We start from the raw sequence: 21079 nt of genomic DNA on the forward strand, positions 1-21079 counted from the left end.
GGGGTGTGTTGTTGGGGGTGAGTATTGTCAGGGGAGTGAGTGTTGTCGGGGGTGGGTGGGGGGAGTGTTGTCGGTGGGTGTGTTGTTGGGGGTGAGTTTTGTCAGGGGAGGGAGTGTTGTCGGGGGTGGGTGGGGGGACTGTTGTCGGTGGGTGTGTTGTTGGGGGTGAGTTTTGTCAGGGGAGGGAGTGTTGTCGGTGTGGGGGTGGGGGGAGTGTTGTTGGGGAGAGTGTTGTCGGGTTGGGGGGTGCGGAGTGATGTCTCACTGAGGTGATCAGGGCAAATCCTGCACAAGTCATGGGCCAAAGTGTTCATGTCGATGGTTAGACATTGATAATCACTAGTTTTGCTTTGCGGAGTTGTGGTACGCCAGTGAAATACATACAAAGTCAATATGTGGACAACCACTGTTTAATGCACATCAATTATCAGTTTCAAATAGGCTTTCCCTTTAAAATTTTTCAAGCAAGGATATACTGCATTGTGAAAATAGCCGCTCTCATCCAGCCAGCATTAATTACTGAAGGCAGCACAAGCCACAGTCTGGACATCCTTTGGCTTATGTTTCTGGACTAATTTAATGAAAGACCCCATTGGAAATGCACCATGAAGAAGCTCTTTAATTATCATATACTAATTGCAGCTAATGCATTAGAATCTTGGCTGTGCCACTGTATCAAGTTTATAGAAAAATGTAGGATTAAAGAAGTGAAGGTATTCATTCTTATTTAGGAAGAAATGTGATACTGGACATTTTGGGTGTGAAAGGAATAAAACTTGGTGCAGTCAAAGATTAAAATAAAACTGCTCCAGCAGTTCAATACTAAGTCAGTTTGGTTCAGCACCTCGGTCCCAGAATCAAAGGTGTCGATTTGAACGCCATTTAAGGGTTTTAAGACGAAGTTGGGGATTTCCGGTACCCGCTGGTGTTGGGCGCGTTCGGTGGTGCGATGAGAGAAGGCGGGAGAATGGGGTTGAGAAACCTATCAGCCATGATTGAGTGGCGGAGCAGACTCGATGGGCCGAATTGCCTAATTTCTGCTCCTATGTCTTATGGTCTTATGGTGTGAGCGGGCAATACAGCGAGAAGGCCAAAGACCGGTTTCACGATGTCATGAAACCGGTTTGCGATCGTCCGCTCAGCCCATCGACAGTGGGGCTGCATTCCCCCACCATCGGGCATCGGGAAGCTCATTGTAATACATCGGCACATCATTGTAAGGCCCGCACGCCGGGCTCATCCCCCCTCTCGCTGGATCGTGCGCCCACATCGGCGGGAAAACACGCCGGTGCACGACGCGACTTGACTACCGTGACGTGCAGAAGTCAGGACCTGTCGCCAGGGCCTCGCTCACACCGCGGACACCCGAGGAGCAGAAGGTGCTGGAGCCCGACAGCAATGGGATCCCGGAGGAATGTCCATGGCATCCCGGGTGGATTCTCACGGACTGGGCTCTGCCGCGCAATAACTCCAGGAGTTGAAAAGTCACCGCGGATGCTCACCATGGTCGATGGTCAAGGGGGGTGGGAGAGGAAGGTCTAGGATTGACTGGGAGAGGGAGCGGTGTCGGTGGGGGGCGGGGGGGGGAGGGGATGAGGTTCGAGGGGGGGAATTAAAGTGTCGGGGGGGGCGTTGAGATTGGGAGGGGATGAATGAAGGTGTCGGGGGTTGGGGGGGAGGTTGGGGAATGAAGGTGTCGAGAAGGGTGAGGTTGGGAGGGGAGAGGGAGTACGAGGAGAAGAGGGGGAAAGGGGGAAATGATGGCAACTGGGGGCGGGTAGGCGTAAGAGAGGGTGAAAGGTGTGAGGGAAAGAGTTTGGAGGGGAAAGGAGTGCAGAGAGGGGAGGGAGTAAGGGTGGAGGAAGAAGTCAGGGTGTCTGAGGGAGTCAGGAAGGGGCAAGGAATAAGGCTGGAGGAAGAATTTAGCCTGGATGAAGTGCTAAGGCAGGAGGAAGGTGAGTGAGGAGGACGCAGGGAGAAGTAAGTGTGCCTGAGGGAATCAGGAAGGGGAGGCACTAAGTGGGGGTGGGGAGCCCGAGGGGGTGGGAGGACTAAGAGGGGGGGAAGGGCAAGGGTCCGTAGAGGGGAAGGGGACCGGAGGGGAAGGGGTTCCGGGGTTATGATGTTCTGCGGGGGGAAGGGGTCATGAGGGGAAGGGGCTCCGTGGGGGGAGGGGAGAGGTTGTTACGGGGGAAAGGGGTCAGGTGAGGGGAAGGGGTTCTGAGGGGGGAAAGGGTTCCGGGGACATGGTGTTCCGGGGGGAAGGGGTCCAGAGAGGGGGATGTCCAGGTGGACATGCAATGGGAGGGGTCTGATGGGTCCATGACTGCCTCCTGGTGAGCGAACTGAGGGTGGGGGGTGGTATGAGGGAATGGTGAGAATGGCCGAGAGCAGAGTGCGGTGGTAGGGTGAGTGGGCGAGGGTTCGACGGTAGCGGTAGAAGGAACGGTGACGGAGGTTGGTGGGGACTCAGGCACGGACCCTGGGGGTGGGAAGGCAGAGGTTAGGGATGTGGATGTGGATGGGGGTGGGATTTTCGGGAAGGAAGAGAGCGCGCATGTTCACCTGGATATCCCCAAAGGAAAAGGCTTGTGGCTGGTAGGTCACAGAGGGAGGTGCAAGGTGGCACCAGGTGGGGTCAACTGTGAAGAGGGGGAAGGAAATGGCTGACTGGGGGAGCGGAAGAAATAGGGGAGCGTTGGAAAAACTGAATCCAGATCATGCTGTCCATTTGGAAAGTGAAATGAGAGTCGAGCTGGGTGAGATCAGCTGCTACATGGGAGTGTGATCGTTGGGAGATGCGGGTCAGGCTCAGATGGACAACTGAAAGGGAACCCCAGCAGGCAGCATTGAAAATGCTCGGGACAGTGAGGTAAGTGTGAAACGTGAAGGACCCGTCTGTGTGGGAGAGTCTTGCACGAGACTCCGAGAGGCTCTGCCACACCCACACTCCTCCCTCCAGAATCCCTCATTGGGCAGCTGTTCCCCCTGCGGGGACAGAGGGCAATGCTGAGGGGCTCACGGGCAAAGGGGACTCGGAGGGAGTGGACAGCCTCTGAGATTCCTGAGTGGATGACTCAGGGGTGTCCAGCTGCTGCTCCTCCTCCCTCCGGGTACCTGGGGACCACGGCCTGACTCCTTGAGGGGAAGGAGCACCTGGAGGGATGTCGAGGTGCCCCGTGTCTCCTTCGCGTTGTCACTGCAGGAACTCACCCATGGCTCCCCCAATGGAGTACAGGTCCACACACACCCCCACATTCTGCTGGACCAGGGGCTCCATGGTGTCTGCCATCGTTCCCTTGGAGACCTCCATACATGTACATGTGCGTACCACTTCATCAGCGAACAGGCGGACACACTCCTCCGACTCATGAGCACTTTGTTGAGGGCTCCCAACAGCTCTGCGTGATGTTCCCACATCTTCTGCTGACTCTCCAGGATGAGTTGGAAGGCCACACCTCGAGGCTTGTCATCTGACTCGGACCTCACAGAAGCCTGATCCCCAGCAGTCCTCCGAGCGCTGGGAACTCGCACAAACCTGCCTCCTGTCCGTGCGGTGACCACCAGATTGTGAACCCGAGCCCGCTCTAGGTTCTACCGAGGTGTGTGTCTCTGCGCTGGTGGAGGGTGTGGGTAAGCGCTGTGATGGGTCTTCCCCAGCTGCTTATTTCCACCTCTTCAATGGAGGTGGTGTCCCCTTGGCTGGAGGTGAGGACGTGGATGGAGCTGAGGGACAGGCTGGCTGAGGGTGTTGGTCGCTTGGCAGAGCTCCCTGTGTATCAAAGTAGAGATAACTAGTGCGGGGCAGCAGAGTCAAAAGCAGGAGAGAGAGCACCCACAGTTGGGTTAAGAGAGGGATGATGTGGTGCAAGATCCTTACAAGGGTGTTTGCGGCTGACCTCATCGTCACCCCAGGTCCAAGTCTTCACCAGTCAGACTGGTGACACGCTCCTCAAAGTGAGTGAGGGGCCTAATGTGGGCCACTCCACCCCCCAGTCTGGGACCTCTCCCTGCTGATGTGATCCAGCTTCTCCTGCATGAAAGCGGATGGAGGGAGTGTGAGCAGGACTCATGGCGCTGTGGGGAATGTTTGTGTGGTGAGCGGAGCCATGGACAGGATGAGGACACGAGCTCCAGAGGGTTTGAACCCAATGGAGATACGAGGGTGTGTGTGAGAGTTAGCAGTGTTGTCCCTTGAGGTGTGAGATCCCTGTGGATGTGTGATGGGGTCTGTGAGTGTGAGAGTTGAGAGTGTTGAGAAGAGTGAATCACCCTGGTGGAATGGATGAGACTATTTGTCCTGCAGTGGCACTGGGTGGCTGACCTCTTGCAGGGCATTAGCGCTGAGCATCGCTGCCACTGCCTTCCAAGCCGGGTTAGTGATGTTGATGCCCATCCTGCGGCCAGGGAGGGGGTAGAGGACATCACGGCGAGCCTCCACTGCGTCCAAAAGGCGCTCGAGGGACACGTCATTGCACCCGGGGGCTGGTATCTTTTTGCCTTCCAGAGCCATGTGGCAGCAGCCGTGGGCTGGAAGCTAATGTACGCGGCTGGGTTTTAAATGTGGCGCTTGGCGTGATGAAGCGGCGAGGTGATGGTGTGGCGGGTGAATGAGACCTCGCTCGCCATGGTACTGGCGCGTTTCCCAGGAATGCATAATTAATGTGGCGGGTTTGGGACAATACGGCGTGAAAAGCCGCCATTGTGGCCGGCGGGTGAGATATCGTTTTACCCGCCCGCTACTGCACTTGGTGCAAGTCTGGGACGATCCTGCCCCACGATCTTGGCTGTGCCTGACCCACAGTGCCAAGGGAGTCCTGCATCATTAGAACTCCCATTCCTTTGGATGTGACGTTAAACACCTCCCAAACCTGCTGACCTTCCACCACTGAGGAGGTCAAGGGCACATGGGAAGACCACCCACTTCCAAATTCCCTTCCAAGTCACACACCACCCTGACCTGGGAATAAATTGCTATTCCTTACATGGCATGGGTCAAAATCCTGGGACTCGCGACCTAACTGCACCATGAGTGTATCCCTACACCACACGGAGTTCAGTGGCTCAAAAAGAAGGCCCCCAACGCCTCCCCCTCAAGGGCAACGAGGGAGGGGTAATACACATCGGCCTTGCCAGCGATGGCCGCATCCTGAGAATGAACTAAAAACAAAATGGCGGCCTTATTGTCCTGTCCCGGGGCACCGTGTGGAGATGAGCCCCTTCTGGTCTCTTGGCTAATGTTTCTTCCTTAACACCGAGGAGATTACAATGTTTGTGGGGCTCTGCGGTTCTTCATTTGCCTACTTAACAGTCAGCACACCGCACAGTAATGTCATTGTACATGAGCAAGCTTAGAGATGTTCCTGTGAGGCATGATGCGCAGTGCAAAATTGTAAGCCAGCTTTTTGAGCACATGAAAAGAAGTGATTTAATGTTCCACCTTGAAACATCTCCAGCCTTCACGATCTCAGATGTGCCTGAACCTGCTGTACATTTACAGCATCTTCTGCCTTCATTGTTCACGCTTGGCACCATTTTTAGACAGGCACATTGATTGTACACTGTACGGACTGGGAAGTTGATTGCATTTTCTCCCCTCCACCCCCCCACCGCATCCCCTGGGTGCTCTCAATGAATGTGACAAGGTTTGTCGCAATGGCTCTATTTACAAATTGAATCTACTGGGTAAATGTCAACCTTTTCAATGTATTAAAGCGATTTACTCCCTTGAGGCAGCGCGGAGTCTAGTGGCTCCACATATTGTCCTTTAACTTCAGGAAGCAAGAGTTCAATGCATCAGACTAATGAAATGAAAATCTCTCTCTCTCTCTCTCTCTCTCTGCGAACTGGAAGAGCCCTAAATGAATGACTTCCAGGGAATCTCAAAACCCGGAATGGATTGGGCGCTGCCATTTTAAAAAAAAAAACAACGTTTGACAGGATTACACAGGGCTGGATTTTGCCACCCTGAGTCGGGACAGAACAGAGGCCAGTGGGGATGGCGAAACACTAAAAAGGGTTCCAGCGGCCTGCCCGCCTGCCTGCTTCCTTCTTTCCGGCTCTGCTGATTTTCCCCCCCAGGATGCGAGGGTGGTGGGGGTTGGGGCTTCAGGTGAGGAAAGCCTTGTTGCTTGGGCAGCTCGAGGTCACGAGGGAACTTGCTAAGAGCTCGCCTCCTGACCGCCCAGGATTTCCTTGGAGGCGGGCCGGTGTCCGGAGCCCTGTGAAGCTGACCAGCTGTATCCTGGCGGCAGCAGGCTTGGAAGAGCCTAAACAATTTTCTTTAGTGCGATAAAAAGTGGGCTGAGTGACTATAATTTTTTTTTTTTGCTAACCAACCTTTCCTTGCCCTATCCCCTTCCCCCTCCACGGGTCTTACTCTCCATTTGCCCTGGCAACTTTGAAGGTGAGTATCCTCTCTTATCTTTTCAGGCCTAGCACAGCAAAGGCTGCTGATTCCGTTCACAACGTGGCCCACTCCCCTGGTGCCCTGCCTCCCCCACTCCCCCGGCCACTAATTGGGTGGCAGGCCCTTCTCCAGGGCCGTTAAGACCCTGATTCCGTGGAAGCTCCTGCCTCCCGGCAAACAGGTGACGGAGGCAGGTCCGCGACCCAGGATCGAATCCGCTTCCCGCTTTCAGTGGCAAAATCCTGCCCTCAGAGTCTACAGCTCGGAAACAGGCCATTTGGCCCAATTGGTCCATGCCAGCGCTTATACATCACATGAGCCCTTTCCCATCCCTCTTCCTCTAACCCTAACAGACTATCCTTCTATCTTCTCCCTAATGCTTATCTAGCTTTACCCTTCTTACTTTTTCTTTGGCTTTTTTCAAGCCTCCCTCAGTCCACGTCTCAATGGTATCCACCCATCCTGGATAGAGTGGATGTGGGGAAGATGTTTCCATTAGTAGGAGAGACTAGGACCCGAGGGCACAGCCTCAGAGTAAAGGGAAGACCTTTTAGAACAGAGATGAGGAGAAACTTCTTTAGCCAGAGAGTGGTGAATCTATGGAATTCATTGCCACAGAAGGCTGTGGAGGCCAGGTCATTGAGTATATTTAAGATGGAGATAAATAGGTTCTTGATTGGTAAGGGGATCAAAGGTTACGGGGAGAAGGCGGGAGAATGGGGTTGAGAAACTTATCAGCCATGATTGAATGGCGGAGCAGACTCGATGGGCCGAATGGCCTAATTTCTGCTCCAAGTCTTATGGTCTTATGGTCTTATGGTCATCCGATTTTTCTTCATTCTCTCCTGTTTTTACCTTCACTTTCTCCTTCAGTTGTTACCAGGGCAAGGCTGTTGGATCTTTGTTTCCAATGTCCATATTTGGCTACCTTTCTCTCTCCAATTCTACTTAGCAACCCTTTTGATTCCTGAACTTCTACACTTGATTTCATCCACTGCGTTAAGCATTTGTAAATTAATACTTGTTGTAGTATTCAATTGTTCAATTGTTTGGTGTTTGTTTATGTGTGTTATCTGCATGTGTGTGGTTACAGTGAAAAAGAAACTGAACTGTAGATAAGTAGCTGGAAACATGAGAGTAGACATTTTAAAGATTTGAATTAAAAAAAGATGCCCGCACACATAGAATCTGGTGTATCGTCTCTGCATATCTCCGAGGCATAAAATGCAACACTTGTAAAAACCAACTTCAAGACAATGAAAGTCGAAATATTTGGATGAAGATACAGTGTAGAGGTTGAACTTTATTATACAAGTGCCTCATTTAGCCTCACTTACTGCTGACACTGGTTATAAACAGCAGGAAACTCTTCTCTTCCCAGTGATAATATTCACCAATACCAATTACCTTCCTAAGGATAGAAATTTATGAAATAAATTCACATGGCCTCTTGGAGATCTAAGTGGCAAAAGATGGCAGACTTGGCAAAGGAAGACTGGAATCAACTCAATCCCATTTGGAGTATAGTTCAGGCAAGTCTAAAGAATTCTGTATGATGGAGATTGATCAGCCAGGCATGCACATTAGTGGGAATTGGAGTGATGTGCCAAATTTAGCTTGGCAGTGAAGTGCTCGGGAAACGAGTGCCCTCCCAGCCTGGGTGGTACCGGCTGAACAAACATGGGAACCTTGATAATGCTTTACGTTCATAGCCTGCAAGGCTTTATGTGGTTAGTGCTCAGCAGCACTCACGTACGTGCTTTTGGATCCCAAAGCCTTTACTCTTGCTAACATACTCCTCAGCACCCTGCCAAACAAAAACCGGGGGTAGAAACTTGACATCCCGTGGGCAAGCGCCCACCTGACCCCATCGGGCATAAAATAGCATCCCTTGAGGTCGGGCAAGCGTCCCGACATCGTCGCGCACTCGCACGGTATTTCGGTCAGCGGGCACACGCGAGAGTCGGCAGTGCGCCCACCCGCTGACAGTGAAGGGGCCTGTTAAGGCCCAAGGGGCAGAAGTTTGTGTCCCGCGGGCAGGTGCCCGAACTGGCCAGGCGTAAAATTGCGCCCGACAACGCCGGGCGAGCGTCCTTGACGCGATCGCACATTCGCAGGATATGGCGGTCAGTGGGGGTGCGCAAAAGTCGGCTTTCCCCACCCCCCCCCCACCCTGGCAATTAAGAGGCCGATTAAGGCCATTGATTTATCAATTAAGAGAGATTTCCCACTGCCCTTCCAACGTTACGGTTGGCGGGTGGGCAAATCGGCCAGGCGGTGTTTGCATTTTTGAGGGAACCTCATCCACGGGCGGGATGAGGTTCCCGATTAGCAATTGAAACAAAAAACGTTCTGACAGAATTTTTATACCCTACGTGTTCGCCTGAGGGAATCTGATGTAGGGGAACGTTTCTTTCAGAATTCCAAACTGTTTTATTTTTGTATTTAAAATCCTTCAGCTGCCGGAGGTAGCTCACTGCCTTCGGGGAGCTTACACCATGCGCTCCCCCACGCCTGCGCAGACTTAAGCGCTCGCCTTCCTCCCGCCACACCCCCCCCCCCGATCCTGTCCGTGCTGAGCTTCTCGTTAATTGGCCAACCAGGGTGAAATCGCGGTGGGGGGCGCCGATCACGGGGGGTCGGACTGTTTCCCGGCCAAGCCCGGTCCTGCCCACTGTGCCTGACCGATGACTCTAAAATCCTGCCCCAACTGTGTGGATGCCTCAATCGGCTGCTTTGGAGACTATTAAGCTAAGTGATAATTCTTCATAAGCATTAGACACCTATTTGACCAAGGAGAGACTTGCTGGCAAATCACGTTAATTAGCTTCTCTGTGTTCCCAATTGGCATGTAAAATATAGACACCCATCTCCACTGAATTCGCCTAACAGACAGCTGCTGTGGTCAACTGCTAATGATTGCAGTAGCCCGGTGGCATTATAATGCGAGGCTATCTTAAATGCGAAGAAAATAAGTGCTCATATGGTTATTGTACAAGAGCATCGTGAAGGAACAGATTATCTGGTCAATGAGGCCATTGCTGGTTGTGGGACCTTGCTGTAAATGAATTAGCTGTCATGTTTTCTGCATTACGACAGTGACTGCACTCCAAGAATAAGCTCATTGGCTGTAAAGTGACCTGGGGAGGTCCTGATGTCATGAAAGGTGTTGTGTAAATGCAAATTCTATCTTACGAGAAAGGTCAAATGAAGCTGCAAGGAATCAAATTTCTGGTCTAGACTATTGAACATTCTAGTGTCGAGAACAACACTTAGGGTTATAAGGATCAGTACTAATGCAGATTATTGATTTCAGTGTGGGGCATTTTTTTATTCGTTCATGGGATGTGTGTGTCTCTGGCTAGGCTCTGGCATTTATTGCTCCTCCCTAATTGCCCTTGAGAAGGTGCTGGTGAGCTGCTTTCTTGAACCACTGCAGTCCATGTGGTGTACCATGGTGCTGTTAGGGAGGAGTTCCAGGACTTTGACTCAGCAACAGTGAAGGAACAGCGATATATTTCCAAGTCAGGATGTTGAGTGACTTGGAGGGGAACTTCCAGGTGGTGGTGTTCCCATCTATCTGCTGCTCTTGTCCTTCTAGATGGTAGTGGTCATGAGTTTGGAAGGTGCTGTCTAAAGAGGTTTGGTGAGTCCCTGCAGTGCATCTTGTAGATGGTACACACTGCTGCCACTGTGTATCAGTGGTGGAGGGAGTGAATGTTTGAGGATGTGGTGCCAATCAAGCGGGTTGCTTTGTCCTTGATGGTGTCAAACTTCTTGAGTGTTGAGGGGGCTGCACTCATCCAGGCAAGTGGGGAGTATACCATCACACTCTTGACTTGTGCCTTGTAGATGCTGGACAGGCTTTGGGAGTCAGGAGGTGATTTATTCGTTGCATGATTCCGAGCCTTTAACCTGGTCTTGTGGCTATAGTATTTGTATGGCTAGTTCAGTTCAGTTTTTGCTCCATGGTAATCCCCTGAATGTTGATAGTCGGGGATTCAGTGATAGGAATGCCATTGAGTGTCAAGGGGAGGTGGATAGATTCTCTCTTCTTGGAGATGGTCATTGCCTGGCATTTGTGTTGTGAGAATGTTATTTGCCACTTGTCAGCCCAAACCTGGATATTGTTCAGGTCTTGCTGCATTTGGACATGGACTGTTTCAGTATCTGAGGAGTTGCAAATGGTGCTGAACATTGTGCAATCATCAGTGAACATCCCCACTTCTGACCTTATGATGGAAGGAAGGGCATTGATGAAGCAGCTGAAGATGGTTGGGCCTAGAATACTCCCGTGAGGAACTCCTGCAGTGTTATCCTTGAACTGAGACGATTAACCCCCAAGAACCTCAGCCATCTTCCTTTGTGCTAAGTATGACTCTAACCAGTGGAGGTTTTCCCCCTGATTCCCATTGACTCCAATTTTACTAGGACTCCTTGATGCCAACTTAGTCAAATGTGGCCTTGATGTCAAGGGCAGTCACTCTCACCTCACCTCTGGACTTCAGCTTTTTTGTCCATGTTTGAACCAAGGCTGTAAAGAGGTCAGGAGCTGAGTGACCCTGGCAGAATAAAAACTGAGCATCAGTGAGCAGATTATTGCTAAGCAAGTGCTACTTGATAGCACTGTTGATGACCTCTTCCATCACTTTACTGATCATCGAGAGTAGACTGATGTGTCAGTAAGTGGCTGGATTGGAATTGTCCTGATTTTTGTGTAGAGGACGTGCCTTGGTAATTTTCCACATTGCCCAGTAGATGCCAATGTTATAGTTGTACTGGAACAGGTTAATTAGAGATGCAGCAAGTTTTGGAGCACAAGTCTTCCATACTATTGCAAGAATATTCTCAAACCCCATAGCCTTTGTAGTATCTAGTGCCTTCAGCTGTTTCCTGAAATCACGTGGAGTGAATCGAATTGGCTGAAGACTGGCATCTTTGATGCTGGGGACCTTCGGAGGAGGTTGAGATGGATCATCCGCTTGGCACTTCTGGCTGAAGATTGTTGCAATTGCTGCAGCCTTATCTTTTGCACTGATGTGCTGGGCTCCCCCATCATTGAGGATGGGGATATTTGTGGGACATCCTCCTCCAGTGAGTTGTTTAGTTGTCCACCACCATTCACGACTGGATGTGACAAGACTGCCACATCCTGACCACAATTCTGGCTATCAAAATTCGGGCTGTATAGATGGCAGCTATGTAATGTAGGTTGCAAGGTCAGATAGGCACCCCAAAGAAAGGCAACTTGCTCAAGATGGGGCAGCGAGGAAAAATGATTGATCCCCATCCAGATATTCAGCAGGAAATTCCTTGTGAGGCCTCCAGCTCTACCATGTAACAGCAGGTGGCAGCACTGGGAGACGAAGAAATTTACCGCCCCCCCCATTGTCTTGTAACTTGTTGAAATGTGCTGATTCCTGTCCTAACTGCACGTTCCATCGAGAATCAACTTCAAAAGCTGTTACCGAGCCTAAAAATTTGGAATACAGGCTCTCTTCTTCTCCCAGCCTCGACAACTCCTCTCCCAACCGGTCCTGACTCAGGTTGCAGTGTGATTTTACTGGCATTGGTATCCCTTTGGGCATTCTGCCCAAGCAACTACTTTGCACGTGCCAGTTTAGATAGAAAATCATGTGAATAGAACCTGTTCCCATTCTCCTGAGACACTCACATAATTAATTTTCCAGTGGTTGGGGTTGGTGGTGTTGGGTTACCGGACAGCAATCGGAGCCAGGATAACTTTGCGAGCTTTGTCCCACTCCGACCAGGGCCACTGAGTATGATCGCAGTTCTCCAATCGCTGCCTTGGCTGGTTTTCCTTCTCAATGTTTTCTTGCCATACCCATCAAGAAAGGAGAAGCAGGCTGCATCTCTTTTCTCTAGAAAGCAAGGAGGATGAGGTAGAAGTCTTTAAAATTCTGAAAGGCTTTGAGAGAGAGGATACACAGGGAATGCTTCCTCCTGTGGGGAAAAGCAAAATGAGAGGCCATCAATAAAAGGCAGTCATCAATAAATCCAGTTGGGAATTCAGAAGAAACTTCTTTGTCCAGAGAGTGATGAGAATGTCGAACTTGCTACTACAGGGGGTAGTTGAGGCGAATAGTATTGATACATTTAGAGGGAAACTTAATGAGCACATGGGAGGGAAGGGAATAAAGGGTACGCTTGATAGAATTAGATGTAAATGATGGGAAGAGACTCAAATGCAGCATAAACGCAGTATTGGACTGGTTGGGCTTAACGTCCTAATTCTGTGCTGTATATTCTATGCAATCAGTGACTTGTCTCATATACCACCAAACCTGTCAAGATTCTTAAGCATTTCTATTTGTCTGCACGCTCTCTCCCTGTAGGAACACCTCCAATTTAGCCACACATTGACAATTGCCAAGTGTGCATAAGGTTATTCCTGGAGTTTAAACAGCTGGATTTTCATGGTTGCCAGGTCAACTCTCTCCCTCACAGCACTGTGGGAGTACCTTCACCACATTAGGCTGTGGCAGTTTGAGAAGTTTCCTACCAGCTTTCCAAGGTGATAGGCAATAAATGCTGGTTTTGCCAGTGATGTCCACATCACAAGAATTAACATATTAAAAAATCTGTATAGCACAACAGCACAAATTACCAATAAAACCCTACTGCTTGTCCCACTAGGAGTGTCCCAGATGTTACTTCAGGTGGAAGTCACACGTAGTCCAGATTGGGTCGGAACGGCAAATTTCCTTCCCTGAAGGACATTAGTGAACCAGATGGGTTTCTACAACAATCGATGATGGTTTCATGGTCACCATTACTGAGGCTAGCTTTAGATTCACGATTTATGAACTGAATTCAAATTCCACCAGCTACCGTTTGGTTGGGAGAGGAGTTGTGGAGGCTGGAAGAAGAAAAGAGCCTGTATTGCAAATTTTTAGGCTCAGTAACGGCTTTTGAAGTTGATTTTCGATGGAACGTGCAGGTAGGACAGGAATCAGCACGTTTCAACAGATTACAAGACAATGGGGGACAAGGTGGAACTTCAGCAGTGTCTGCATGTTCATCGGCATCTTGGTTAACCCTGAGCTGAGCTCCCGAACTCATATCCTCTCCCTTACCAAGACCAACTGCTGCAACCCTGCTTGTCACATCGTCACATCCAAGCCTTTAGCTGCCTCCAGACTTGACAATTGCATTGCATTGGTTCCCACCACCCACCCTGTACAAACTTGCGTTCACCAGAAACTCTGCTGCCTGTATCCTAACTTTCACAAAGTCCTATTCCCACTGAGCTGCATTGGCTCCTGGTGCAGCAACAGCTTGATTTTAAAACTCTGATCCTTATGTTCAAATCCCTCCATGACCTCACCGCCTCTTACATCTCTGTAACCTCCTGCAGCCCACTCAGAGCTCTGCGCTTCTCCAAATCTGACCTCTTGTGCATCCCCAGCTGTCTAGGCCCTAACCTCTGGAATTCCCTCCCTAAACCTCCCTGTTCTCCACCTCGATCTCTCTCCTTAAAGCTGCTCTTTGACCTAGCTTTTGGTCATCTGTGATAATGCCTTTTTATCTAGGCCTTGTCGAATGTTGCCAGCTGACACACTTGGGATGTTTTCCAAGGCACCATTCAAATGCAAGTCATTGTTTTATACTGAGCCCTGGATATTTGAGCCTGTGTTCTTACACATGATCTTTAGGTAACACCTTCCACTGGTTCTCATACCTCAGTTTCCCAATCAACCACATGATGGACAAGTGCTTTCAGCACAGTGGGAAGGGCATGTTCGGCATTCCCATTGCATTGGTGTTTTCCAGCTCCATGTAACTGCTATCAGCGGGGGATGGAGTGACCCATGCACCCATAGGGGAAGGGGCCCACCCACTAGAAGTTACTTATAAATAAGCAGTTTACCTTCAGCATTGTGCACAGTTTGCTTTAATGCTAATGCAGTGATCAATTCTACAACCCTAATTATTAGTGCATTTTACTACAGGTTTGTGTTTTCATGGATTGACAGCGCAGTGTAAAGAGAATTCGGAGGCTCCTCACTACTCCAGTCCAGTGTTTCAGGATCTCCACCTTTATTATTTGATTGCTCAGTTTAATTGGATTGTGATTTTTCAGCAACATTGGGCTCTCAGCGCTTGTCTTTTGGGATTACTTCTTTGCTTGTCATATTTATGTTATGTCCATAAGATTTTGTAAGGGCACCTCTGATATTGAGAACTGCTTTAATGCTCTTTCTCTTTCAGTCTGTAACCCTGAGGGGGATGAAGGATTTCCATTTTATTAGAGTCTGTATCCAATCTTGCTTGAAAAAGATTTCCATTCAGGCTGTTAGGTATCGGTTGCCTGTCCATTCACAATTGAATTCTTGTAACTTCACCCCAGATCTTCACTGTCTCTGTTCCAAACTTTCTTGATTGTCTCTGTCTTGCCACAGTGGCCATTACTGCTTTGACCCATCCTTTCCAATTTCTCCCAAGCTTCAAATGCCACCGGATTAATCCAGGGGCCCAGGCTAATGCTCTGGGGACGTGGGTTCAAATCCCACCATGATAGCTGGTGGAATTTGAATTCAGTTAATAAATCGTGAATCTAAAGCTAGTCTCAGTAATGGTGATCATGAAACCATCATCGATTGTGGTAGAAACCCATCTAGTTCACTAATGTTCTTCAGGGAAGGAAATCTGCCGTTCGTACCCGGTCTGGTCTCCGCGTGACTTCAGACCCACAGCAATGTGGTTGACTCTTAATTGCCCCCTGATACGGCTGAGCAAGCCACTCTGTTCAAGGACGATTAGGGATGGGCAACAAATGTTGGCCTTGCCAGTGAAGCGCAGCTACATCCCGTGAAAGAATAAAGAAACCATCAACCGTCGAGTATTCACTGCATTCTCCCTCCCATCTTCATTGCACTGAACCTAAAATGCTTTTTAAGCAAAGCATTCTTTCTCAAGGGACCTGTCTCGTATCAGCCGTGGCTCAGTTGGTAACACTTGGACTTCTAGAAGATTGTGGGTTCAAGTCCCCCAAGAGAATGTAATCGAAGCTGACGTTTTGGATCAGTGCTGAGGGCTGTCTTTGAGATGAGATGTTAAATCAGGCCTCTGTCTTCCATCTCAGGTAGATTTAAAAGATCCCACAGCACTAATTTGAAGATAAACAGTGGAGTTATCTCTGGCGTCCTGGGCCAATATTTATCCCTCAACCAGCATTATCGAAAAAAGAGGTTATCTGGTCAGTTGCTGTTTGTGGGATCTTGCTGTGTACAATATTGACAGCTGCATTTCTCACATTACAACAGTGACCATATTTCAAAATAAGTACTGTAAAGTGTTTTGGGGCATTCTGAGGTTATAAACGGTGCTATATAAATGCAAATCATTCTACCTTGCTCTCTCTCAACTCCTGGGTCTTTAAAACTCAAGCATGGTATCACTTGACCACCATTTCTTGATTCACATAGTCTAATCTCCTATTTTTCCCAGTTTTAGTGACGTCTCACACTGTTCTTGTCCGAGATTTCTGAACATTTTATCAAATATATATATATAAATATAAATGGTCTTGGCTGGTGAACTTGATGGAGGCATTTGAAATATTTCAGCTTGCTGCTATTTCGTCAAGGTGGATGGCATGGGCTAACCTAGGGCAGGGTGACATTGTGGCAACATTGCTTGAACATTGACAAGTCGCCTGCAAACCTTGACCTCTCATTCCCCCGCATTTTTGGAAAGTGTTGAGTCGGGGATTCAAATCCTGTGCATTCTTTTTTTAGAACATTCCAGTTAGCCCGTTCAAAAACCAGACCAGTCTGAATCATAGGTGAATGTTGGCAAATCCGAGTGTTTATCACTAGTTATTTTAAACAGGCCCTACTGGCCTTCTCATTCTTAACTGGGTACTGTTAGATTGTTTTACACTGCTGATAGCGTTACCCTGTGACGAGCAGAGCTTCCAACACAAGACTTCTGTTTCTGTTGTGGTTGATTATTCTAAGGAGAAGGACCATTGCTTGATAAACATGGAGGTTGAAAGAATCCTTGACTTTTTTTTGTGCTTTTAAATTTCTAATTGCTTGATTGTTCTTTTTTTTGGGGGGAATCTTGTGCTTAAAAAAGACCAATTCTTGCTGTTGAACTTCTTGACCTTTTGGCAGAGAGGTCCATTTTGTTACCTCTTTTTTTTCCAGATTAAACGATTGTTTTACGATGACAAAGCCTCGTAGAAGTCGAAGCTTTTACTACGTTAACTTAATATGCTGAGATCCTTTTTTTTTCCACAGAAGATTTTTTTCCTCTCTCTTTAAAATAAATGTTCGCTTCTTTTTTGGCAAACCATTGCTGTTTTTTTTTTGAATTCTCTTTTTCCCTCTGTTGTCCTCATCTTTTTTCTTGAACCTAGGAGCCAACACAAAGAAACCCGCTGATGATATAACCAGTAATGATGGTGGTGAAGATGAAGGTATCTTTTTTTGTGCTCGACCCTCCACCCCCCACACACACACCCCCTGATGCATGACAACCAACCTTCCGACGATTTTCCAACCCATTTTTTTCTTTACTTACTTAAGCCATGCACATTCCGTGTGCATCCTGAGGTTTTTGTTTTTTCTCTTTTTCTACATCCCAAGTGCTGACTTGCTTCACAGAATGAACTTCCATTGAGGTGGGGAAGGGGCGGGTGTTGGGGGGAGGGTGGGGGGATGGGGAGGGGGTGTGATAAGTGAATGGGATTTCTTTATGTCAGATGGTATGCTTTTCCTTCCCGGCGATTCTCTCCCCTTCAGATTCTCAGCTTTACTCAGTGGTAGGTCTCTGTGGACCTCCTGCACACCCCGCCCCCACTCTCGCTAACAGCTCACCTCCCTGAGCCTACTCGAGAGGTGTCAAAGGGCTATTTGACCACATGGGGATCACAGTTCAGGCCTTCCTGTATGTTCTACAAGCATTATTCTCTAGAAAGAAATAACCGAGTGGGGAAACCCTTGGCTGTGGGAGAAGTTCCCCCTCCTTAATTTGAGGTGTTGATATCAGATACACCCCTACTGGCACCCCAGCTGAAAACAGCTTTCCCAGTTTATATTGGGTGGCGATGATGATGATATGGGGATGGGGATCGGACCTGGGATTATCCTGGTCCATTTTCTTGGTTTCATCCACATTGAGCAGCAGTCACCAGCCGAGCCATGTGGGGAAGAGCTCTGCGGGATGAGTTGAAAGATTTTCCATGTCCTCGGCATCCTGAAGTGAAGACCATGGCATCATCGACATTGAGGATCACTTTTCCGGTTGCTCCATTCATCATAACAAAGAGACACTGATTAAATCTCGGGAGGAATGGTGCTTAATGCATGAACCCCATTTTAATCTTCCATATGTTAGAAAGTGCAACATTCCGTCTCATTGGAAGAATAACAGGGATAGTTTCATGTTCCATCTGGAATTTAGCAGCATGTATGGAGCCCTGACCATATTAGGCCATAAAGAATGCTGTGAATCCATTGAACATTAGCAGTTTGATCCTCCTCCTGTTAAACCCATCATATATCATTACAAGAGATGTTTGTGTGCGTGTGTCTGTGTGTGTGTGTGTGTATGTGTGTGTGTGTGCACCTGTGTGTGCACGTGTGTGTGTGTGTGTGTGTGTGTATGTGTGTGTGCACCTGTGTGTGCGCATGTGTGTGCACATGTGTGTGTGTGTGTGTATGTGTGTGTGTGCACCTGTGTGTGTGCATGTGTGTGCACATGTGTGTGTGTGTGTATGTGTGTGTGTGCACCTGTGTGTGTGCATGTGTGCGCACATGTGTGTGTATGTGTGTGTGTGTGTATGTGTATGTGTGTGTGTGTGCACCTGTGTGTGTGTGTGTGTGTGTTTGTTGTGCGCATGTGCACATGTGCATGTGTGTTGTGTGTGTGTATGTGTGTGTGTGTGTGAGCGAGTGCGGGCATTTATATGTATATCAGTGCCTGTCTTTTAATGGTTATATGTATCTGAGGTCAAACCTTTGATTTTCTTACAGATATTCATGACAATGGCCCTAAGCCAGTTATGGTGTACATTCACGGAGGCTCCTACATGGAAAGCACCGGCAACCTGATCGACGGTAGCATTCTGGCAAGTTATGGAAATGTCATTGTCGTAACGCTCAACTACAGGCTCGGGGTTTTAGGTGAGTAACTGGATCAGTTTCAATATTTTCTGATTGATGGGACTCACATTGACTTTGGATGACTGTTTGTTATTTCAAAGGACATTATCCGCCTCTCACTGCTTTTGGGGTGTCATGGGTTCGCTCTTCAACAACTTGCCTCTCCAGCCTCTCATACGAGCTTTAAGGTCCCCTCTCAAGGTGAATCAGTTACCCAGTTCAACATGGTTCCACTGTTAAGCCTGTGGCTGTGGGTGTAAGGGGTGCTCGTGGCAGTAGGGTGGTAGGGCAACCAATTCCTGGGCACCTGCCAGCACCATTCGGCTGTCACCTGCTGAGGAATGGCACGTTGTTCCCTTCTTCTCAAAGCACGTTGGTGGGCCCTTGGAGCAATGCAGGTGGGATGGGGAGAAATGCACTGGAGCAAGAGTGTTGTATCTGTATCCTTCCACATCACAGGTGTTTCAATGGCTGAACGTGCCAACGCATTGTGACAGAATATTATATCAGTGTAAACAAATCATCCAAGGGAAAGGTTTCTGCAGCTGCAGTGCACACGAGGCAGTGTGATTGTGTTTGTTAAGGTTTTCTCTGTTTGACAGTTCTAGATTGCTGAAAAGAGGGACATGTTGCTGAAGCTTTTCATCTTACACTTGTCAGAACAAATGCAAGAGTGCCAAATTTCAAATGATTACAACAATTTATACTACAGGAGAAAAAGGTGCTGATTGGCTGGAAATTTGACTCTGATTGGCTGAAGCATTACCATTGTTGAAAGCACCAGGCAACCATAGTCTCCCTAAGCTCTTGGTTAATTCAAAAAAAGGTGCAAGGCTTGAACATATTACTTTTATTTGCAGAGAACAGGCCCCTGGGTATGAACATATGTCACTTCTGGCAAGCATAAATGGGACATGTTATGAGCTTAACCTGCAAACCAATCAGCACCCTTTTTCTCCTGTGGTATAAATTTTTGTGATCGTTTGAAATTTGACATTCTTGCATTTGTCCTGTTGAGTCCAAGACAGAAAACTTCATGCCTCTCTTTTTAGCATTATTCAAATTATAGATCCTGGGATAACATTTCTTGTGAAAAAATGAATGGAAGAATTGGTACTACTTAACCGTGGCCGCTGTTGCAAAAATGATACGAATCAGCCCTTTACCCCCTTCCCCTCAATTTTCTGTTCCATTGACTTCTAGTAGTTGTTTATACTGACTGCCAGTTCACGATCTCTTGCTTATACCTAGCGCCCAAGGCTAATTTGCACCCTGAGAAAACAACCACTGCAACCCCACCGAACTCACCACACTCTTTTAATCATTATAAAACCTGAAGAAGATATTCTTACCTTCTGAGACAACCTGGTTGGAGTTTAATCAACTGTGGCTTGAGTTGAAGCTGATTATTGCATTGGCGTATGATGTAGAAGGAAGTTTGACTGTGATCTGTTCATCTCCAATTAAACCCATTGCAAACTTTAAAACCTGCAGCATCATCACAAGAGAATAAGTCTCCCTCTGATCGCTGCGTGCACTGACAACCAAAATAATTTCATGAAGACTTAGCTCCTGTATGTCCAGTAAAATCATAAGCATTCATTTTTTTTTTAGATCATGGCTATAGTTTACCAGAGAAGCTGAGACATTTATGCACAGAGAGTGTTCAGAGAGATTCTTAGCCTAGTGTACCCCGGTATGTCTTCTGTGCACAGTCCTGCAATTGAATTATCGGGTCAAAGGAAAAATGTTTGAAGTGAAGAGAGGCCCGGGACCCTTTGAGGCTTCCCCGTCAGATTAACGTTGGCTGTGGCCCCATCAATGGAGATCTTTTTATGGTTAGTTGTGCGCTTCTGCCTGTAAGGTTGTTGCTCCATCACCATTAATGTGCTCGCTACCAGCAAGGCTCCTCATCAGGTATATGGCTTTTCACGATGATATCTTTATGGTCAAGCATCACCCCCCACCTCCCCGCCCCCACCCCGCCACGCCAGGAACAAAGTCGAAATAAGTCGCCTCGGTTATAATGATTTCTCTGATGCTTTCCCTTTTAGCAGGAATATGGGAACGTTGCATGCTACAAATGTTGCTGTTGCATAACATCAAATAGTGGATCCCAGTTTCTGCAGGGAAAAGGTGATATGGAAAGTACTTGACTGCCAAACGGGAAATCCTGATGGACTCAGTCTGCTTTGATTTTAGATCTCAGAGCCAGCTCATGCTTGATGAGTACCATTCCATTTGATGAGTACCTAACTTAGATTGTCATCCATAATAGGCCTTTGTAACTGCCTCCAGGTAGAAGGATCAAAGATTGTTGTCACAAACCTGATTACCAGAGTCTTGGTGCATTATGGAGCTGATGTTGGATGATTTATGCTTGCTCTTAAGATCCATGTGAATCGTAGTTTAATTTATACTCATGCATTATTTTACACTTTTGATGGATAGGTTGCACACCACTCATAATGTGGAAGAAAGTAGTTTATCGCCCTATACTCTCTCTGTGTTCCTATTGAAGTGTGGTTATCCTTCT

General features: G+C 48.2%; 1 protein-coding gene across 1 annotated transcript in view; it reads left to right on the top strand.

The window, feature by feature from the left end:
- Nucleotides 1–18414: 18414 nt before the first annotated feature.
- LOC121284060 (neuroligin-4, X-linked) overlaps nucleotides 18415–21079 on the top strand; it is a 146929-nt gene continuing 144264 nt past the window's right edge. The window contains exon 1 of the mRNA XM_041199063.1: nucleotides 18415–18564. Within this exon, the coding sequence (XP_041054997.1) occupies nucleotides 18444–18564 (121 nt within the window). The 5' untranslated portion in view covers nucleotides 18415–18443. The remainder of the gene's footprint in view (nucleotides 18565–21079) is intronic.

Source organism: Carcharodon carcharias, chromosome 11 (genome assembly GCF_017639515.1).
Source record: "Carcharodon carcharias isolate sCarCar2 chromosome 11, sCarCar2.pri, whole genome shotgun sequence".
NCBI classification, from domain to species: Eukaryota; Metazoa; Chordata; class Chondrichthyes; order Lamniformes; family Lamnidae; genus Carcharodon; species Carcharodon carcharias.